Source organism: Chiloscyllium plagiosum, unplaced genomic scaffold (genome assembly GCF_037043375.1).
Source record: "Chiloscyllium plagiosum isolate Xiang-an unplaced genomic scaffold, Cpla_swu_hap1 HiC_scaffold_9, whole genome shotgun sequence".
NCBI lineage: Eukaryota > Metazoa > Chordata > Chondrichthyes > Orectolobiformes > Hemiscylliidae > Chiloscyllium > Chiloscyllium plagiosum.
The window spans coordinates 90,886,056-90,909,711 of NW_028270147.1; the positions used below are offsets into that span (position 1 = coordinate 90,886,056).

The 23,656-nt window shown below is 41.7% G+C and overlaps 1 protein-coding gene across 7 annotated transcripts in view; it reads right to left on the reverse strand.

Annotated features, from left to right (window-relative positions):
* rasal2 (RAS protein activator like 2) overlaps positions 1-23,656 on the reverse strand; it is a 393,387-nt gene that overhangs the window by 308,172 nt on the left and 61,559 nt on the right. For 2 of the 7 annotated variants that reach the window (XM_043699986.2, XM_043699982.2), the window contains exon 1: positions 8,909-9,542. The exons of 3 other annotated variants lie outside the window; for them this stretch is intronic. In XM_043699986.2, coding sequence (XP_043555921.2) covers positions 8,909-9,473 — 565 coding nt within the window. In that variant the 5' untranslated portion in view covers positions 9,474-9,542. Of the gene's footprint in view, positions 1-8,908; positions 9,544-23,656 lie in introns of those variants that run through there. 2 more of the 7 variants (XM_043699983.2, XM_043699984.2) reach the window with 2 other exon arrangements.

Consider the following 23,656-nt stretch of genomic DNA (forward strand, 5'->3'; position numbering starts at 1 on the left):
TTTAAAATACTGCAATTGTACCAGCCTCCACCACCACCTCTGGCAGTTCATTCCATACACGCACAACCTTCTGCATGAAAATGTTGCCCCCTTAGGTCCCTTCTAAATCTTTCCCCTCTCACCTTAAACCTATACCCTCTAGTTTTGGACTCTCCATCACTGGGAAAAGACCTTATCTACTTACCCTATCCATGCCCCTCATGATTTTATAAACCTCATGAGTACACCCCTCAACCTCCGATGCTCCAGGGAAAAAACAGACCCAACCTATTCAGCTTCTCCCTATAGTTCAAACCCTCAAACCCTGATAACGTTCTTGTAAATCTGCTCTGAACCCTTTCAAGTTTCACAACATCATTCCTATAGCAGGAAGACCAGAATTGCATTCAGTATTCCAACAGTGGCTTCACCAATTCCAGAATACAAAATGAAGCTGAGCAAGATAGCAGACAAAGACACATCCTTTCCTGACGCGCTCAACGGCCTCTACATTCAACTTGAGCAGAATGCCAGCAGCACAGTGATGCCTGCCCCAACAGCCTTGGATACCTGTTCCTTGGGTCACCACTACAGATGTCAGATTGGTATTCCTGAGAGTCAACTCAAGGAAAGTGATAGCCCGGATGGCATTCCCAGCCGAGCAGTCAGATCCTGTGCAGACCAACTGGCAGAGGTATTCACAGACATCTTCAACGTCTCCCTCCTAAAAGCCAAAGTCCCCACCTGCTTCAAGAAGACCACCATCATGCCCATACTGAAGAAAGCACATCACATGCAATGTGCCTTACTGACTACCACTCAGTGGTTCTGACCTCACTAATCATGAAGTGCTTCAGGAGGCCAGTCATGGTCCACATCAACTCCAATCTCCTAGCCTGTCTCGATCCCCTACAGTTTGCCTCCCAACGGAACAGGTCCACAGTGGATGCCATGTCCCTAGCACTGCACTCATCACTGGAACATCTGGACAACAACGACACCTACATCAGACTTCTGTTCATTGACTGCAGCTCTGCCTTCAACACCATTATCCCCTCCAGATTGGTCATGGAGTTTCAGATCAATGCTATCTTAAATTTACTGACGACACCACCATTGTGAGACAGCTATCTAACAATGACAAGTCAAAATACAGAAGGGAGATAGAGAGCTTGGTGGTGTGGTGCAATGAGAACCACCTCTCCCTCAACATCAGCACTAAAGAACTGATCATTGATTTCAAAAAGGAAGGAGGAGAACACGCTCCCATCTACATCAACAGAACTGAGGTTGAGAGGGTGGACAGCATCAAGCTGCTCGGGGGGACAATAATCAACAAACTGTCCTGGACTACCCCCACAGAGTATTGAGTACGGAGTTGGAACTCAAGTTGCGGCTGAAAAGAACATTGGTTAGGCAACTTTGGGAATATTACGTGCAACTCCAGTGTCCTTCCTATCAGAAAGATGCTGTGAAACTTGAAAGGGTTCAGAAAAGATTTACAAGGATGTTGCCAGGGTTGAAGCATTTGAGGCAGTGGGAGAGGTTGAATAAGCTATGGCTGTTTTCCCTGGAGCACCAGAGGCTGAGGGGTGACTTTACAGAGGGTTATAAAATCATGAGGGGCATGGAGGGGGAGTCCAGAACTCGAGGGCATATGTTTAGGTGAGGGAGGAAAGATATAAAAGTGACCTAAGGGGCAAATTTTTCACGCAGAGGATGGTACGTTTATGGAATGAGCTGCCAGAAGAACTGGTGAAGGCTAGTACAATTGCAATGTTTAAAAGACATCTGGATGAACAGGAAGGGTTTGGAGGGATATGGGCCAGGTACTGGCAAGTGGGATTAGATTAGGTTAGGATATCTGGTCAGCATGGACAAGTTGCACCGAAGAGTCTGTTTCCTTCTGAGAGTCTGAAACCTGAATAAATGCTGAGTTAGAACAGGGAGACTCATGACCTATGTCTGTGTGACTACTGCAGGTCTTTGTATCACAAGATAAAAAGATCTAACCATTATGATCTAAGTTGTTTACCAGTTAATATCATTGCATCAAGCAACTATCAATGAAGTGATATCATGTATTGATTGGTAATTGTCTGAATATGCTATGCAATCATGCCTTATGTTCTGCTTTAAGAAAAGTATAAAAATACCTCTGTATTAAGCCAGTGTGTGCAGCTCCTCCGAGGGATACGGAAGTACATAACTTCTGTGTTTCTGGACATTCTGTACTCGGCCGTATATGAAATAAAAAATGAACTCTTAATGGTCAGACTGATTTAGAGTGTTTATTGACTGATTGCAAAACCGAGAGACCCACCCCGGGTCCAAATCTTCATGTGCTGTACATCGCTATGACTCTATGTGGCAGTCAAGAAGGCACAACAATGCCCCTTCTTCCTCAGACGGCTCAGCAAATTTGGCTTCTCCATAAGGACGCTCACTAACTTCTACAGATGCACCATTGAAAGCACACTGTCAGAGTAACCACTGTGTGTTTTCAATGGTGCCTCTGTCATCAATGTCAAGTTCAATACGGACTCAATATTTGAAATTCTTTCCCGAAGAGGGCTGCAGAGATCAGTCCACAAGAAAGTTCAAGACGCCAAGGGATGTGGGAATACTGGGGGAAGATTTGCAATGATCTCGTTGATTGCAGAGTTGGCTCAAGGAAACGATTGACTATTCTGGCTCCTGTGTTCCAATGAGTTTCTATATGTTCTGCACAATCTCCACCACATGAACATGTATATGATGATATGGATATAATTTAGCCATGTGAATAAAAGCAAGTTGTTGGAGTAGTAAATACGAACTACCAATATCTCAGAGTGTGCACCCTAGATTTTCACTAGGTCAAAGTAAATAAATTTGCATGGGTTTGCACTGAGTTGTACAGTCCAAAATTATCAAACTATTATACTTGTTGTGATTGGATTTAAAAGTGACAAACATATTCCCTAAGTCAGTACTTCAGGCCAGAGAGACAACTTCTCAGGAATGCAAGATTGTCGTGCATGAAAGAAATATAACATAAAACATAATGTTTCTCAGAATTTCTTGATATTTTTGATAAATTCCTGATACATAGAATAAATTCCTTACTAATCCAACATAAAATACATCGCTATTCACAATTTGGAGGGGCCAGTATTGGACTGGGGTGTACAAAGTTAATAATCACACAATACCAGGTTATAGTCCAACAGGTTTATTTGGAAGCACTAGATGTCAAAACGTTGCTCCTTCCAAATAAACCTGTTGGACTGTAACTTGGTGTTGTGAGATTTTTAAACTCACTATTCACAACACTTGCAACCAAAGTCATTTAAAGCCACTCAAACTGAAACAGGATCCTGGAACTTAAGATGTTGTAATTTTCTTTTTCAAATTTCAACTACTGTTTCTTCACATTCCTGTTTGCCATTATTTCCACATATCATTCATGATGAGGGCAATAAATTGGCAATATGCTTGCACCCTTTTGTTTAAATTTCCATCTAAAAAATGTCTCTGCACGTGCATTTGTAACAACAGCACAGTCAGCAACCTCATGGCCCAGTTAACTCCACGCTCAAATCAGTACTATCAAGCGACGGGATCAATCCTGGTTCAATGAAGAGCACGGGGGGGAATGCAAGGGCCAGTACCAAGCAGCCCTAAAAGTCACCCTGGAGAAGCCACCAAACAGACTACTTGCATGGCAAACAGCATAAGCAGCAAGTGACTGTCAAAGCTAAGTGATCCCATAACCAAGATCAGAATTAAGTTCTGCAGTCCTGCCACATCCAGTTGTGAATTGTGATAGACAATTAAACAACTCACTGGCTCCAGAATGTGCTATTCCCCTGTATCATTACAATCCCATCATTTACCTGACAAATAAGTTATTACTGAGCAGATGCTGCTTGATTGCACTGTCATGTCACCTTCTATCACTTTACCATTGGTTGAGAGTAGACTGATTGGTCAGTAATTGGCAGGGTTGGATTTGTACTGCTTTTTGTGTACAGCACATACCTGGACAAACCCTCCGCTAGTTAGAGTCATATGTGGCACACAGGAAGATAATCGTGATAGTTGGCAGTCAATCATCGCAGCTCCAGAACATCTCTGCAGAAGTTCCTCATGACAGTGTCCGAGGCCCAACCATCTTCAGCTACATCTTCAATGACCTTCCCTCCATCATAATGTCAGATGTGAGGATGACATTGATGACAGCACCATGTTCAGCACAATTTATGACTCCTGACACAGTGAATATTCAACTGCAACAAGTTTCAGGCTTTGGCTGCAAGTGGCAAGTAACATTCATACTGCACAAATGCCAGGTAATGACCATTGCCAATAAGAAACAATCTAACCATTGCCTCTTGAAATTAAATGATGTTAGCATGACTAAATCCCCAACTACCAATATCCAGGGGTTACCATTGACCAGAAACTCAACTGGACTAGACATATAAATACAGTGGCTACAAGAACAGATCAGAAGCTCGGAATACTGTGGCAAATAACTCAACTCCTGACTCACCAATGTCTGTCCACCATCTCCAAGGCATAAGTTAGGAGTGCGATGGAATACTCCCCACTTGCCTGGATGTTTGCATCTCCAACAAAGCTCAAGAAATTTAGCACCATCCAGGACAAAGCAGCCCATTCCCACACTGACACTCAGTAGCAGCAGGATGTACTATCTACAATATACACTGCAGAAATTTACCAAAGATCCTTAAGGCAGCACCTTCCAAACCCACAACCTCTTCCATCTAAAAAGGGCAAAGACAACAGATATATGGGAACACAATCACCTGCAGGTTCCCCTCCAAGCCTCTCACCATCCTGACTTGAAAATATACTGCCATTCCTTCACTGTTGCTGGGTCAAAATCTTGGAATTCCCTCTTCTCAAGGGCAAGGGATGGCAATAAATGCTGATAAGAGTTTGGATAAGTGTTTGTGGATAAGATAGATGTAACATTATGTGGTGTCCAGGCTCTCCAAATGTCAGATGAAGAAGTAGCACATAATATATCATTTGGAGATCACGCTGACTCAGATAATCCACCATTTACATAAGATTATCTTCTCCCCATCCAGAAATCGATACAGATCTCACTTGAAGAAATCCAGCAAATCAGCACCCACCGTTCAAGGCAGCAACCTGTTTCTAAGGACCATCTTCTTTTCCCAGCAATCTCCATCTGACTATATGCAACTTGGATGTATGAGTCATGGCTGCCTCCCAAAGTATTCACAATGGTTGAATGGTCCATTAAAACAATTCCCTTACTGATCCAATATAACTTAACTAAATTATCCTCAAGGTAAAAACAAGGAGTGCAGATGCTGGAAACCAGAGTCTAGATTAGAGTGGTGCTGGAAAAGCACAGCAGGTCAGGCAGCATCCGAGGAGCAGGAAAATCGACATTTCGGGCAAAAGCCCTTCATCAGGAATACAGGCAGGGAGCCGGCAGGTTGGAGAGAAAAATGAGAGGGGGGTGGGGGTGAGGAGAAAGTAGCATAGAGTACAATAGGTGAATGGGGGTGTTGATGGAGGTGATAGGTCCGAGAGGAGGGTGGGGGAAGGTAGCAAAGAGTACAATGGGTGAATGGAGGTGGGGATGAAGGTGATAGGTCAGAGAGGAGGGTGGGGTGGATAGGTGGAAAGGAAGATAGGCAGGAAGGACAGGCCATGAGGGCGGTGCTGAGCTGGAAGGCTGGAGCTGGGGTGAGGTGGGGGAAGGGGAAATGAGGGAACTGGTGAAAACCAACATTGACGCCATGGGGTTGAAGTGCTCCGAGCCGGAAGATGAGGCGTTCTTCCTCTAGGCGCGGGTGGTGAGGGCACGGCAGTGGAGGCGGCCCAAGACCTGCACATCCTTGGCAGAGTGGGAGGGGAAGTTGAAACGTTGGGCCACAGGACGGTGGGGTAGATTGGTGCGGATGCCCCAGAGGTGTTCCCTAAAGCGCTCTGTGAGGAGGCGTCCAGTCTCCCCAATGTAGAGGAGACCGCATCGGGAGCAACAGATACAATAAGTTATATTGGTGGATGTGTGGATAAAACTTTGATGGATGTGGAAGGCTATTTTGGGGCCTTGGATGGAGGTGAGGGAGGAGGTATGGGCGCAGGTTTTGCAATTTCTGCGGTGGCAGGGGAAGGTGCCAAGACGGGAGGGTGGGTTGTAGGGGGGCGTGGACCTGACCAGGTAGTCATGGAGGGAACAGTCTTTGCAGAAAGCAGAAATGGGTGGGGAGAGAAATAGATCTCTGGTGGTGGGGTCCATTTGGAGGTGACGGAAATGTTGTCGGATGTTGTGGTTTATGCAAAGGTTGGTAGGGTGGAAGGTGAGCACCAAGGGGGTTCTGTCCTTGTTACGGTTGGAGGGATGAGGTTTGAGGGCAGAGGGACAGGATGTGGATGAAATGCATTGGAGGGCATCTTTAACCACGTGGGAAGGGAAATTGCGGTCTCTAAAGAAGGAAGCCATCTGGTGTGTTCTGTGGTGGAACTGGTCCTCCTGGGAGCAGATACTGCGGAGGTGGAGGAATTGGGAATACGGGATGGCATTTTTGCAGGAGGTAGGGTGGGAAGAGGTGTAATCCAGGTAGCTGTGGGAGTCGGTGGGTTTGTAAAAAAATGTCAGTGTCAAGTCGGTCATCATTAACGGAGATGGAGAGGTCCAGGAAGGGGAGGAAGGTGTCAGAGATGGTCCAGGTGAATTTAAGGTCAGGGTGGAATGCGTTGGTGAAGTTGATGAATTGCTCAACCTCCTTGCAGGAGCACGGGGTGGCGCTGATGCAGTCATCAATGTAGCGGAGGAAGAGGTGGGGAGTGGTGCCAGTGTAACTGCGAAGATGGACTGTTCTATGCAGCCAACAAAGAGACAGGCATAGCTGGGGCCCATACAGGTGCCCATGGCTACCCCTTTGGTCTGGAGGAAGTGGGAGGATTCGAAGAAGAAATTGTTTAGGGTAAGGACCAGTTCAGCCAAACGAATGAGAGTGTCAGTGGAAGGGTACTATTGGGGACATTGTGAGAGGAAGAAACGGAGGAGGGCTTGGAGGCCCTGTCATGGCTGATGGAGGTGTAGAGGGATTGGACATCCATGGTGAAGATGAGGCGTTGAGGGCCGGGTAAACAGAAGTCTTGGAGGAGGTGGAGGGCATGGGTCTAGACTACAGTGGTGCTGAAAAAGTACAGCAGGTCAGGCAGCATCAGAGGAGCAGGAAAATCGACGTTTCAGGCAAAAGCCCTTCATCAGGAATAGAGGCAGTGTGTCTCTATCCCCCTCCATCCACACATGAATGAATTTAATACACGCCGTGACGTTGAACACTTCTTCCGCCGCCTCCGCCTCCGAGCTTACTTTTAAAATCAAGACTCCCGCCCACCATCCAAGGACCCCTTTGCCTGCCTCCAACACACTCCATCCACCTGGACACCCCGCGCTGGCCTATTATCTGCCCTCGATCTCTTCATTTCCAACTGCCGCCGAGACATTAACCGCCTCAACCTGTCTACACCCCTCCCCCACTCCAACCTCTCACCCGCACAACGCGCAACCCTCCACTCCCTCTGCTCCAATCCCACCTCACCATCAAACCAGCCGATAAAGTGGGTGCAGTGGTAATTTGGCGCACTGACCTCTACACCGCTGAAGCCAGATGCCAACTCGAAGACACCTCCTCCTACCACCCCCTTGACCATGATCCCACCACCCCCATCACCAAACTATCATCTCCCAAACCATACAGAACCTCATCACCTCAGGAGATCTCCCACCCATAGCTTCCAACCTCATAGTCCGGGAATCCCACACCGCCCAATTCTACCTCCTTCCCAAGATCCACAAGCCTGACCACCCTGGCTGACCCATTGTCTCAGCCTGCTCCTGCCCCACCAAACTCATCTCCACCTACCTTGACACTGTCCTATCCCCCCCTAGCCCAGGAACCCCCCCCACATATGTTCGAGACACCACCCACACCCTCTACCTCCTCCAAAGACTTCCGTTTCCCGGGACCCCAACGCCTCATCTTCACCATGGATATCCAATCCCTCTACACCTCCATCCGCCATGACCAGGGCCTCCAAGCCCTCCGTTTCTTCCTCTCCCGACGTCCCCAACAGTACCCTTCCACTGACACACTCATTCGTTTGGCTGAACTGGTCCTCACCCTTAACAATTTCTCCTTTGAATGCTCCCACTTGAGAAAAGCTCCATTCCTGATGAAGGGTTTTTTGCCTGAAACGTCGATTTTCCTGCTCCTCGGATGCTGCCTGACCTGCTGTGCTTTTCCAGCACCACTCTAATCTAAATTATCCTCAAATGGCCAGTTCGAGCTCTTATCACAGAAAATAGGAACAGCAGTAGACCATGCAATGCTTTGATTCTGCTCCATCATATGATAATGTCTGTTCATTTAACTCAATATCCTGTTTCTGCTTTTTCCACATTCCTTTAGCCCGAACAACTGTATCCAGCACCTTGAAAACATTCAATGTTTGGCCACAATAACTTTCTGGAGCAGACAATTTCACAGACTCACCACTCTCTGGGTGAAGAAATTTCTCTTTTGTTGCTCTTCAAACTGGGTAACCATCTCATGGCCCAATTATATTCTCTTTCCAGAATCCCAATATTAACTTTCATGTGGGGAAACCAAAAGTGAACACTGGACTACAATGCAATCAATCAAAGAACAGAATCATATTTTTAGTAGTAGTGATTTGTCCCAAAAATACAGCACCAGTTTCTCCAGCTTCTGAACCTTTAGAACTGTAGGGTGCCCACAGATCTATTTCTCCTCCTTTAATGCCTTTCTTAAACATTGCATTTCACCAATTAAAACGTGATTGCCTTTCATAACTCCCAAGTCATCAACATCTGCCTGAAGCAGTCAGGCACCTTGAGACATATTACCTTCCTGGAATGAATCCACATCTGGTTCTTCTTTGTGCCTCAATAGTTTTGAAAGCCGGTTCGATACCGTAGTGAAGAAACCACGCATAAAATCAATTCTCTGCTCAGCATCTGAGTGGACTTGTCTCAAAGGTGGTTTCTCAATGTGTGAAGAGCAACCAGGTTCAGAAATTGATCTATGATATGGGATTATTGAGAGTTTGGCACTTGCTTGCACCACCTGGGCAGGAGACTGTTCCAGAACATCATCTGATCCAGTGTATTTAAGATGAGGCTTAGCTGATTTTGGCTGATCCTGGTCTGATAAACTGGTGTTATTCAAGTCAGAAAAAATCCGTCTGCTAGTGGTCCACGAGAAACCCGAGGCAGAGTGCCATTTATAAGCAATATTTGGTTTCAAAGGCTCCGAGTGGGCCCGCTTGTAAATTTTCCATTTTGGCTTTGAAGTTGTGCGCCATTGATAAGCACTCAGACTGTTGGGATTCCTATCACAATGAGCTGAGTCCGAGAGGGATCTTCTGTATTCACCACGAGAAGAGGAAACTTGTTTTCTGAACACATTCATCTTTCAAATGTACAAAATTTAAGTCTCGCCTTCTCAAATTCAAATTAAAACATAGTATACAGCATCAAGCTAAAAAGTCACAGCTTGTACAACACAGCTTCAGATTTCCGTGTGAAGATGCACATACACGTCACAACCACTTCCTATTGAGCTGCTCCTTGACGTTGTATTACAATTAGAAAGGAAGTTGACTTTGAACATTTCAGGCAACCGCAGCTTTAGACCTAAATCGATCAACCGAAAGTCTGCAGAACTAACAGGTGCTCATAAGAAACAGAATTCCCCTAAGATTTAGCAGAATGCTTCTCAGAGGCTTTACAGGCAACCAGTGTGGCAAAACCGTGAAGACAAGAACCCGTATTTACACTAACTCATCTCTTGAAAGAGTCAGAAAAGAAGAGTCCAGAGAATACCAGTAGTAAACCAAGCAGCGTGAGCTATGGTTGTCACAGTATTGTTACTTGGTTTGAATAATTAGGAGTGTGGGCTCCATATTCAGACTTAATCATTCCCTAAATGAATTAAATTACAATATTCGCAAGACAAAAATAACTTCTGTTCTTTATCATGGGCTCGAGAGACTAAACTTTTCTCAGCAACAACTCATGGGATAGGGAGAAGAGGTAATTTCATTGCAACTTCCTTTCATTGACCAAACATTTAGTCAGTTCTACCATGGCCAAATGTAAACAAAAATGAGTTTGCCCATTCTGCAAGGCGTTTGTCATGATTCTCTGAGATCCATTTCAACGATCTACTTCCATCATGAAAACTTTACTGATGCAAATATTCAAATGTAATTGTTCAAACGATTTCTTTGATTACCTACACAAGTTAATAAGACCACCAGTTAATTAAGGTCAAATGGTCAGCATGAACTGAGTTACCAGAGGACAAACTCCAGTGTAATCATTGGGCTTGAGGGGTGAATATAACTGAAAGGATGGGGGAGGAGAGAAAATAAGGTTTCCTTTAAAGATCTGCAATAGCTACCTTTGCAGAAGACAAAAGAAAACAAGCAGATTTTAAAAGAGTGATTAAATATGGTAGATGATTTTCTCATGAATGCACTTATGTGACAAACTTAACTTATGCAAAAACTAAACATAAAAAAATTCAAGAGGAAACTAAACTGCAGAAGCATCAAAAATGGCAAGTTATATTGAAGCCTCTCTCCCAGACTGCTCAAACTAATAAGTATGGACAGTACTAAATATGGCATACTGCCACAGAAGCCAGAAGATGCAAAATTCTTACTTTATTAAGACAAGCAGATGAGTTAAGTTATAGCGGCTACACTGGAATTGTCCTCACCAGTCTTTCGCTCGAAGTCAGGATAGTAATAGGGTCATGAGAACTCTGATACTGTGCTTCATGTTACTCAGTAAAAGCTCCTGAAAGTTTAAAAGCACAAATAATAAATGAGGATCAGATACAATTGTCATGTCATCCATGGTAAAATAATCTGTCACCGCTCAGACTGGACTCAAAGTCAAAGGTTGCTAGCCCATCTGGAATTGTCCACCAATAACCATAAACACCTCCATGATCAAGGGCCAAAAGGGATAAGTTAACAGGATATTACATTTAGTCCTGAATTTCTTACTGTTATCATAACTAAGATGAAAAATATGAACTCAGAGACAAACAACTCAAGTAAATCTTTCATGCCAAAGGAATTACCAACATTTTCCTTCTTAGCAGATCCACGTCACAACCTTGTACTCATCTTACTTGTCAAACCAACAGACGTTTCTGCTTCTCTGTCAAATCTTATTAAGATTAGTTTATATTGTGAGTAGAAAAGAGACATCTTGTAAAAGAACACAAACCTAGGTCAAAAACATCGAGTCCAACATTCTTCAAATCACAACACGTGTCCCCATTTCTTTTCGAACAAATTTTGGACTTGAGCACAAAGTCAAAGCTAATAGTCCAGTGTAGTATTAGGGAGAAATAAAATTGTTGGGGAAGCTGTAATTCAATGTGATTTTAAACCAAGTCACTCACTTGATGAATGAAAAATGTTCTGTGGGCACTTTTTCAAAGAGAAGGGAAGTTATCCCCACATGATCCCTTAAGTCAATATCATAGCAATGCATTTTCAGGTGACTATCAAATTTCTGTTTGTGAGAAGTTGCCCTAGGTAAATTGGTTGTCGCATTTCCTAACTTACAACAGTGACTACACTTCAAAGTATTTCAATGGCTGTTAAGTGTTTTGGGATGTCCTGTGGTCATATAAACATACATGTAGGTTTTTATCTTTACTTCATTCAAGTCAAAATATTTGCTTCAGCTCTTCATTCTTTTTTTGATTCAATTAATTCAGTACTAAAAACATATCTTGCAGAAACATTTTTTTTGGGACTGAATGAAAATCTACAAAGTACTCATTAAACTCTCTGGACCTCCATCCTCTGCTGGCCACTTCATATTGAGGTTTCTCAGCACAGATGCTGCCTGACATTCTGAGTATTTCCTGTATTTTTTTTATTACTGTAACTTCTGTTATCTGGTAGGAGGCAATTATAAACATAGAACCAAACAGCACAGGAATGAGACCCTCAGCCCATTATCTTGTACCAAACATGACACCAAATGAAATTAAACCTTTCTACCTGCCCTTGGTCCATATCCCTCCACTCCTTGCATATTTGTATGTTTATCTAAAAGTCCGATGAACACCCTTATCGTATTTGCCTCCACCAGCACCCTGGCAGTATGTTCCACACTCCTGCTACTCTGTGTAAAAAGCTTGCCCCTCATTTCTCCTTGGAAATTTCCCCCTCTCACCTTAAATGCATGCCGTCTAGTATTAGATATTTGAAGTCTGAGTAAAAGATTCCGATCAACAACCCTATCTATGCATCTCATCATTTTATAGATTTTTGTCAAGTCTCCCCACAGCCTTGAACACTCAAGAAAAAAACCCAAGTTTTTCTAACTTCTCCTTGTCGCTCATACCCTCTAACCAGGCAGCATCCTGATAAACCTCTTCTGCACCCTCTCCAAAACCTCCATACCCTACTTGTAATGAAGCGACAAGAATTGAATGCAATACTCTCAAGTGCGGTCTAACCTAAGTCTTATAAAGCTGCAACATGACATTGGTGACTCTTGTAAACAATTTCCCCAACCAATAAAGGCAAGCATGCCATATTTCTTCTTTACCACACTATCTATTTGTGTGGTCACTTTCAGGGAGCTATGGATTTGAACCCCAAGATTTGTCTGTACATCAATGCTGTTCAGCCTCCAAGCACAAGTTCCTCCCTTCATCTCTGAGTGGTCCAACCTTCTCCCCAGTTATCCTCAGAAAAGCAAATGTTTGAAATTCACTATTTACTAGACTTATACAAAAGTTACTCATCATTTAAGTGAAGATGTATTTCAATGATCAGAGAAAACTGCCTCAAAAACATGTTTGGGGGAATGTTTTAAATTACAGACTGAGCTTTTTTATTGACCGTCAGTGACACTTCATACATTCTATTCCTACTTGGATGCCACAGTGACTCTGAAAAGACTGCACAAGATCACAGAATCAAACTTGACCATTTGCTATGCTTTGCTTACATGTATGCAGCTACGTAATTAATCCCATCTTTCGACTCTTTCATTTGAATTAAATTCCACGTTATAATTGATGAAACTTTGATAGTTATTTAATACATTATGCATATCAATAATGAAGATATTTTTCCAAAATTTAGCATTTAGCACCAATTTTCAACATGTGCCTCATCAGCAATTATTCAAACCCTTCAAATATTTGTAACTTTTCTCTTAAATCATCCCTTTTATCTCTGCTCTGCTGAACTTAATTAGAAGTTCTGTCATAAATATTGCATCTCATCTTGGTATAATTCTTCATGATTTTATACTGCATCTTGTGCATTTGTCCTTTCCATCAAAGATTTATAAAATCACACCAAATATTCCTGTCGTGCCCTCAGGTTGGAGGCTTTAGAGAAAAGTGCATGGCTTTGGAACAAGCCAAGAATGACCCATTCTTATAAATACTAGTCACTCTTCAATGGGTTGACCTCATGGGACAAGCTGAGTGTGCAGTACAAGGTAGTCCACAGTTGCTTCTCCATCTCCAATCCCAGGCTATTATACTCCAAGCTCCCTACAATAAAATATTTACAGAAATGTGACATTTATACACTCATTGAACAAATAATAGATCAATGAATACCAAACTCCTGATAAAAAGCTTCCTGCTGGCTCCAATCTGTTAAGCCTTGGCTGTAGCAGAACAGACCTGACAGCAGCATCACAGGGGCCATGCTCCTGCTGCTTCCAATCTGTTTGCATTGGAGCGTCTATCTCAATGGTCATGAGGTTTAAAAAAATACGGCAACAAAAATATTTATTCCCTGAGGGGCTAGCATCTGACTCATTCTCAATCTAAAGCTGCAGCTACACTCAATGTGACATGTAACCAAGTTTGTTTCATTCATTCCCTTGATGATGTTAGCTGGCTGACTCCAATCCAAGTTATTTCCAATTTTACCACGAAAACAAAACTTGCTATGTAGCCAAACCAGACACAAACACCTGACATAATACTTTCAGAAAACTCGAACTAACATTGCATTTGTCAATATACTGTTATATATTCCTAAAAAAATGATAACTAGAATAAATTTGTTGCTTTAAAATGCCCAGTATTCCTGGGCACACCAGGCACATTCTTTTGCCGCAGTTTTTGAAATTGGCCTTTCAAACTGTTGGTTACCTTTTTCTACTAAATGGGAGTATATGTCTCTTCATCGCAACCTCCCTACCAATCAGGTCAAGAAGAGTTTGATGAAATAAGATGGCTCATTTCAAAGGCATGCTCATGTTGGAGCATTTGAACATTTTTGCCTCAACTCACCCAACATCAAGTGAGCTTAAGCAATGTGATAAGTGATTGCAGCATGCCCCTTCCAGGCTTGTCTCCAAATATCCAACTAACAATTACATACTGTTAAGAAAACTCTGTCGAAATACTTCTGGTCTGAGAACACAATTTCCAGTGCATAGTAAAACATTCTAATATGGTTACCTCCTTTGCTGGAAATGTGCAAATGTCATTATAATTGGAGCAAACATACAGGTTAGGGTTAAGTTATTAATGGATTTAATTGGGAGGGAGGCAGGGAAAAGGAGGACAAAAGCATAATGTATGCCTTGATCGTTTGTTCTTCTATCACAGCTGCCATCTGTTTCCCAACTCAACCACTTCCTCTGACAGTAGCCAGTCTGACAAAACAGTAACTAAAAATACACCTGCCACAGGAGTTCTGTGAAAACATGGAACATATACAGGAAAAGCTTCAAATAACATGGGACATTTTGGCGTTGTTCTATCTTGGATTAAAGTTCAATCTTCATTATGTTTGAATGTATAAGTCAGGTGCAGCAAGCTGACTTTAAGTTAAGCTTCCAATTGTGAACATGTACTATACCAGTACCAGTGCTGAAGTACTGGGTTTCATTGGCCATAATTGCTGGCTTGCTGAACAAAGAGGTCCCACTACACCACTTCCTGTTTATTTTCTGCTGCCATGAAGTTCACTCTCACAAAAGCAACCCACACATCTTCCCTCTGCCTTTCAATTGCATATTTAACACTTCAAGAAATCTTTGCCCAGTGATTCGATTACACACACCTAGCTGGACAACAAAAGATCAGTTTTCCTTTTACATTTGAACATTTTTAAATAAGTTACATAAACAGAAAATAATGGAAGTACATGTGTCAGGCAGCATTTATAGAAACAGATGCTGAGTTTAGCTCTCATCAGTACCGTGATGTCGCAGATTTTAATTGAGTACAAAGGCAAGAAAATAGTGCAGTGGGGAAAAGACTGAAAGGAAGAAAAAAGTGAAGTCTGTGAGAGGATGTAAGTCAGACAAGATTTAATGACAAAATGGATGAGACAGCAAGGCAAAGCAGGATGGTAACTGGACAGATTGATTAACGTAACATGTGTCTCAAGGAGTTGCAAATGGCACCAGCAAAGAAAAGCAGTTACCCCAGAAAAATGTTAATTGATTATGACCTTAAATTTTTGATCTCAATATGAAGGCAAGAAAACTGTGAAGAACCAAACAAAATTTTACATGTTGTCCCCCCAGCTAAAATTTACTTTCCACATTGTTATAATGAAAGCAAAAAACATGGAGTTTCAAGTGTATGTGGAACAAAATATTAAATTGGCAGGTGACTGAAAGTCACACTTGCACACTGACAAGATGAGTTCAGTTAAGTGCTCACCTCAACTTGTGTTTGGCCTCCTCTAAAGAAGAGACTTCATTGTGAGTGACAAATACCGATGATGAATCAGGACGAAGTGCAACTCAGTCACCAATGCATGTGGGACAAAGTGTTCAGGCCCTGGACAAGAAAGAGCGAAAAAGAAAGGCTTGTATTTATATAGGATCTTTCATGACCACAGGACCTGGACCCAAAGAGCTTTACAGAAAATCAAGTACTTCTGAACTGGAGTCACCACTGTAATGTAGGAAGCATGGCAGGCAACTTTATGCAGCAAGCTTACAACAACAAAGAGAAGGATCACTGGATCTGAAATGTTGACTCTGCTTTCTTTCCAAACTGCCAGACTTGCTGAGATTTTCCAGCAATTTCTGCTTTTGTTTCCTATTTCAAGCATCTGCAGTTCTTTGGGTTTTGTTTTAAAAACATGCAATTAAAACCCGATAATCTGTTTTTGTTGTGATGATTCAAAGTTGCATGCCATTCAGGACCCCCTTTTTCTTCTTCAAAATTGCAACACAGGATCTTTGAATTCTGCCTAATAAAAGCAGAGAAAGCATGAGTTTAACAGCTGATCCAAAAGGTGGCATCTCCTGATCCATCTGCTCGTTCTGAATTGAGACTCAAACTCACAATCTCTGAGTTAAATAAGGTGTTGCATCTACTTCTGAGCAACGGAAATTGCCACAGAAATGGGGTAAGTGGGTGTTGGAAATTAATGAATGAACTATAGCGTCCAAAGGGAAATTGTGTCTTCTGAATGCTGAAAGAGGGAAAGGGTAATATGTTTGACAGAGACATAACACTGGCAATGGCTGAAATGGAAGATGATCAACTGATTGTGAACATAATTGGGCTTCTGGCAGTTCCAGAAAGGAGTGAACACAACAGTGCAGGGAAATTATCAGTTGGGGAGAAAAAGATATTGGAAACACTAGTTTTGAAGGTGGCATTTACAGAACCGAAGAAAAGCGATTCTGTTAACCAGTGTCAGTCAGAGCTGCTACAAAGACTGCAGACTGCCTAATTTAGAGCAGCATTTTGTTGTAATTGGGAGTTTGACTGACGCTATAGTCACTCAACCAGACAAGATCACACTGCCAGGACGAAAGGAGCAATATGCTGGTTCACAAAAAAAATCCTGCAAATGTTAACCCAATGCTCTTGTAAGTCTAAAATTGCTGAATGAAATAGTGACTTCAAAAGGTTATTTTTAGCACTATAGATCCTAGTTTCAAAATAGATGAAAGTTTCAAGTCCAAAAAGATTTAACTGAATGAAGTGGCATTAAGCGAGAAAAAAAATATAAAATGAGAATCATTTGAGCCAGAAAGATTGTATTTTGGCTACATGGGATTAATAATTGTACGGAGTTACTCAATACTTGAGTAGATTTATTCCTGTGCCATAAAGGCTAAAATGCCTGGTCCACAGGGGCCTGGAATTCCAAAGGGCTTCTGGCAGGAGAAGGTCAACACCTACATTCTGAAGATATCCAGAAATATCATCATAGCCCAAGTCGACATATAGCAATGACCTCCCAAGTTGCACTATTAATAGAGTACAGTTCATTCTCAATTTAGCACAACACAAACAAAGCAAATTTCCAATTTAAAAATCGATTCTTCTGCGCGATTTTCACTTCACATTCTTCTACCTTGGCAATATTCACACTTAAGCACTGCTCCAGTACCGTGTCCAAAGGGTCATTCCATATATGAGTCGTGGTATTGATTCGTTAGCTCGCTATATTCGTCAGGAATGCGATAAGTGAGAAAAAAAATCATAAACGTGAAAGATCTTGGCTTCAGGCATATAGGTACTTTTCAGGCCATTGGTAGTCACCTAAAGAAGGAACAGATGTTTTCAAATAAAATCTCCTTCACCTAAGGTATATTACTTCGACTGCAACACAGGGACTAAAACCTGGTAACTTGCTGTTCAGTATGACAAAACGAAAAGGAACTTCCATCAAAGCATGTGCAAAATTTGCAAGTCAAAATCCTATATTCCATAATTCCATTTGTATTGACTTGTCAACAATATATATCAACGCCATCCAATTAGTCAACTCAGAAACTTATCCTGGAGGTGAACTTAACCCATCAACACAATAGCAATTAAATGACAAATGCTTCACTGTGAACATTCAATGATTCATTACTTTGATGGCCACCACTATGGTGAATTTACATCACATAAAACCCCACTTCATTCAATGAAAAAAAACGTCGTCCTGATTGTGCATCATGTCCAATTCTTGGGCCTAACTTCGATTTAGTATGAAAACGAATGGCATTTTTAATGCCAATTCAGCCAAGATGCATCAGACAGGAAATTCATTTTAGTACAATTACCTGAGCCTCCAAACAAAGCATTAAATGTCTTTCATGAAGCCAATCTTTACTGATGTAGTTCATGTTCAACATTAAGAATAATTATTGCAGAAAACCAGTAGATGCCACCGCCAGGTTGAATTAATCGTTAAGATTACAAAACACAAACATGAAGCTGGCTGCTACTCAGGGAAGAGGAGTTTGGTCCCAAGTAGCATTTAATTCAGTAAAGAAGCTCTTTAAAACATCACCTGTTAAGTGAACAGAGCAGGTTATGGAAATTAGAAGGGAACTACCAAAGGCAACAGCTGCACAGAGGCAGACATCAAAAGCTATCAAGTCAACCAGTAAATATAAAGATTATTCATATTGTGTTCAGATAGTGAAGCTGTGGCAAAGAGAACAGAACTTCAATCTTCTCTACAGTAACTCTTTTTTTCTTAACACATAGTACAACTATTCCAAACTTCACAACTGAACAAAAATAATTATAAAACTCACAACAAAAGCTGCCTCAATGGTCCACCACGCTCCACTCAGTCATGAGTGACTGAGGTTACTGTTTGTCTCTCTATATAAATAAATTTGAACCTTTCAAGAAAACATTAGGATTAAACCTAGGCACAACATCCTGGGCTAAAGAATCTGCTCTGTGCTGTACTCTTCAACTTTCTATGTTCTAAAACCATTCATTTTAAGATTATCCTCACTGACAGCAATGCCTCAAGTACAAGCTCACAAATGCAAGAAAACGCTATTCCAGTACACTATAAAATGTAACGTTTAACAATAACTGAATGCTGCCCATGCAGCAGAGGTTCCCAGCTGGTTTAACAGTACATAGAACATTTCATCGCAGCAAACATTTTCAAACTCCAATTCCAAGGTGTTAAGATTAAAGCCACCATCAAAAAACATTCAGAACTCATGAGATGCAATTATCTCTGATAAAAAGTCATAATCATAACCCAAGACCACCTGAAATGTTAACTCTAAACTACACGGTTGCTGCCAGATCTGCTGAGCTTTTCCAGCAATTTCTGTTTATGTTTCAGAATGACAACACCTAACCATCAACAAAGCATTGTACAGCATTTCCAGCAAAGATGCTTATATTTTGTCTTTCCAATACTCAACTTAATGAATAATCTTGCCATTGTCAATATCATACAGAAACATCATATTTAAAAGCATCAAATATGAGCTTTGCAAATCTTGCTTGAAGTGGATGTTGCTTTGTTCAGTCTGAATTATTGCTTTAACTAATGATCAACAATTTCCAAGTATAAAAACCTGCACAAGGAGCTCATTATCAAGTCAGAATCCAAGCACAGTCCAAGTAGAACATTTCCTGGCATTTAAACGACAAGTCTGTCAGGATCCGACTCGGCAAGCAAATTCCTGGCATGTCTGGAGTGAAGCAAATATTTACCAAATCAGAATCTGTTCAGCGTTGAAGTTTGCCCTGAAATTGCCCCAATAATTCCATCTAAAATACTTAGAAACACACCTCCTACCAGACTAGCATCCAATACTTTTTGAGTTGTTAGTCATATGCCTGAATGTTTTCAAAACAATAGGAAGTACATCCAGAGCTGCTTTTCCTTTTTTTGAACAGTTTCATTGTTAAGCGAGCACACTCCCATTACGGATGAATATTCACTATACAAAAAAAAACTTGCAATGTTAGATACTAAACATAAGTTTACAGTGAGGAATCGTGACCAGAGGTTGTGGCAGCATTTTGTATACCTCTACAGTCTAGGTTCAAAGTTACCTTAGAGTATACCATGTCCATTGATCAGAAAGATCAAAACATGAAGAAAAATCACACTATATTAAATTAAGAACAGAAAGTGCATACATACAAATATCTATGAAATACTATTTCATCAACTGGAAGCTTGTATGAAGATAAGTCCTCAAAAAATATCAAGTAATCTATTCCTACACTTAGGCGCAAATTTCAGACATCAACAAACTAACTCTGAATAAGCTGTTTCCAACAGCAATAATTAAAGGCCTATGACATACAGAAGCATTCACATCACTGTACTTGGATTTTAAGCAGTTAGTATACAAACATTTCTATACATATTGTGGAAGAAAAATGAAAAATGTTTACATTCAATAAAAACAGTGATCCATTTACAAGTTGCAAAAGTAATCAAAGAAAAAAACATTACATTGAAAGCGAGAGATCAAAAAATGAACTGAGCTGTTACTATCCCATACCTAAACAAGTTTATTAAAATACTGTCCTCCATCCAGCCCGAGATGAAAGACAATGGTCAAAAATCTTCTGATCGGCATTCAAACAATGAAGTCTGTTTCTGGCAGAAACCCGAACAACTCCCTGAACAGAGAAATCTGTGGAAAGTCAATCAGTGCTGAAGATATGCTCCACATTAACCGCACTCACTGTTGCATCATCACTTTGAATGTACCATACCAATGTTCGTAAATGCATGAATGGGTGAATGAGTAAACGGGTAGATTGGGTAATTAAATGAAATAATTGTATAGGTGGGCAGCATGGCAGGTGGAAAGATAGCAGGTGCAGAAATTCGGGGTAGTTAGGTCGGGTCAGGTACTAATGAAGTCAGGAGGGTAGTAAGCTTGGGGGCTAGTCGGATCGGGTCAACACGAGTAGTTGAACAATGAAGGTTAGTGTGAGATATGGGAGTGGAGGGGGATTGGGGGATATGTTAGTTCAGTAGTTAGTTAGACTAGGATTTTCCATATAATATTTACCAGGAATGATTCAGTTAATTACCATAGAACAGTTCAAGTCTTCAACCCACAGTGGCTCAGTGGTTAGCACTGCTGCCTCAACGCCTGGGATCAGTGTTCAATTCCTGCCCCGGGCCACTGTCTGTGTGGAGTTCGCACATTCTCCCCGTGTCTGCATGGGTTTCCTCCAGGTGTTCCGGTTTCCTCCCACAGTCCACAGATGTGGAGATCAGGTGAATTGGCCAAGCTAAATTGCCCATCGTGTTATGTGCATTAGGTTGGGGAATGGATCTGGGTGGGTTATTCTATAGAGGGTCGGTGTGGACTTGTTGGCCTATTTCCACATTGTCGGCAATCTAATCTCTAGCTCACGGTCATGAACACATTTCCAGAGGGTCTCGAGGAGTGGAGAATTGCCCAGAGGAAGTTCAAACTCCTTGAGGCAATTCCCACTGAAGTTAGCGTATCAGGACTTCAGTAATGATTTGGAAATCAAAGATTCTCGATCACAATCCATAATGAAGCTTCCACAGGTATATTCTCTTTTCTTCCAGGACTTCATTTACATACTTGCAGACACCAACCGTGAATTGAAGTCGGCCATCTTTTCCATTTTTAAGTACCTCAATTCAAGTTCGGACTCTACCTTCCTCTTCCCAGCTCGTGTTGGAATTTCTGACGGCCTGACAAATCCAAGTTATCAATTTTCCAATGCTCTATCAATAGGCTGTGCTGACTGCCTACGGAGTCCATAATAACATTCTATTTTCTTTCCCATTGTAAAATTCCACTCTCAGCTCTTGATCTTTCTTTAGCTCTTTCATATCTGTTTTCCCTTTCTTTCCCACCTGAGAGGCAGTTTAATTAAAATGTTCAAAAACATGAGGAGAGAATAAATTCTCTCAAAGGTACAAAGGTGAACAATAAAAGTCCAGTGATTTTAAGTGTTTGGCAAACAGAATACAAACAACACGACAAACAAATCTTCATTTTAACACAGCAAATGTTAGGATTTGAGATGTACTATTTGAGAGTATGTTAGAGGCAGGTTCAATCACAGCTTTCAATAGAGAAATAGATGGCCACCTTAACAGAAACAGGAAAGCGTTGGGAGGCACTCGGGAGCAGACTGGAACTGGCTACATTGCACCCCTCAACTACACCCATTCTGGACCAAGCAGAGTCCAGTTACTAATGGATCAGACGGAATCCAGACATTACTCAAAGTAGTCTCTGTGGAAACAAGTGGAAACTCGGAAGAGATTTTGCATTGACTCCTGTTTAAAAATCAAAAATGCAAATACCAAGTCAGCTAGAATCAGAGTTGTTTGTGGTACAATGGACTCAAACAGCCTGTGGGCACTAAGGTTACCTCAGAGCACGAGATCTTGATCAGGTGGGCCAGTGGGCTGAGAAGTGGCAGATGGAGTTTAATTCAGATAAATGTGAGTTGCTGCATTTTGGGAAAGCAAATCTTAGCAAGACTTATACACTTAATGGTAAGGTCTTAGGGAGTGTTGCTGAACAAAGAGACCTTGGAGTGCAGGTTCATAGCTCCTTGAAAGTGGAGTCACAGATCGATAGGATAGTGAAGGCGGAGTTTGGTATGCTTTCATTTATTAGTCAGAGTATTGAGTACAGGAGTTGAAAGGTCATGTTGAGGCTATACAGGACATTGGTTAGGCCACTGTTGGAATATTGCGTGCAATTCTGGTTTCCTTCCTATCGGAAGGATGTTATGAAACTTGAAAGGGTTCATAATGACTTACAAGGATGTTGCCAGAGTTGGAGCATTTGAGCTATAGTGAGAGGTTGAACAGGCTAGGGCTGTTTTCCCTGGAGCATCGGAGGCTGAGGGGTGACCTTATAGAGGTTTATAAAATCATGAGGGGCATGGATAGAATAAATAGACAGTCTTTTTCCTAGGGTGGGGGAGTCCAGAATTAGAGGGCATAGGTTTAGGGTGAGAGGGGAAAGATATAAAAGAGACCTAAGGGGCAACGTTTTCACACAGCAGATGGTACATATATGGAATGAGCTGCCAGAGGAAGTGGTGGAGGCTAGTACAATTGCAACATATAAAAGGCATCTGGATGGGTATGAACAGGAAGGGTTCGGAGGGATGTGGGCCAGGTACTGGCAGGTGGGACTAGATTGGGTTGGGATATCAGGTCGGCATGGACGAATTGGACCAAAATAAAGGCATCAGATGCCTGGGAACAGCCTCACTTGCAAGTTGATCTCCAACTCACTTATCTTGATATTGGTTCCGTGCTGTACATCTCTATGACTCTATGACACCCAAAGACACCCAAATATTTGACAGATCATCAGTACACATTCAGCTGTGCTTCAGGCAAAAATCTGCGCTTAGGGAAAGTGAGATTGAAGGTAGGTGAGTTCGGGGGCACTGAATAAATTGAAATTCACTGAAAGAAAATAACCTTTTAGTCATACAGTCATTAAAAATTTACCCCTGAAATGCCAAAGATTCAAATAGCATAACATTCATATTAAGCATATTTTGATAGATCTGACTAAGATAGTTCAGGGAATCCTAAATACATTTTAAATAAAGATTTTGCACAGCATATGTATAGTTTTTTTAATTCCTAGAATGCGAGATTCCCTCATTGCCCTACAGTAAGTGAGGATGTGCCATGTTCTTGAACCTCTAATCCATGTGGTATAGGTACATCCATTGAGGAGTTATCGGAGAAATTTCCAGGATTTTGATCTAAAATGGAGCAGCAATATAGTTCAAGATAAGTGACTTGGAGATCAACTTGCAAGTGAGGCTGTTCCCAGGCATCTGATGCCCTTATTTTTCCTGATGGGAGA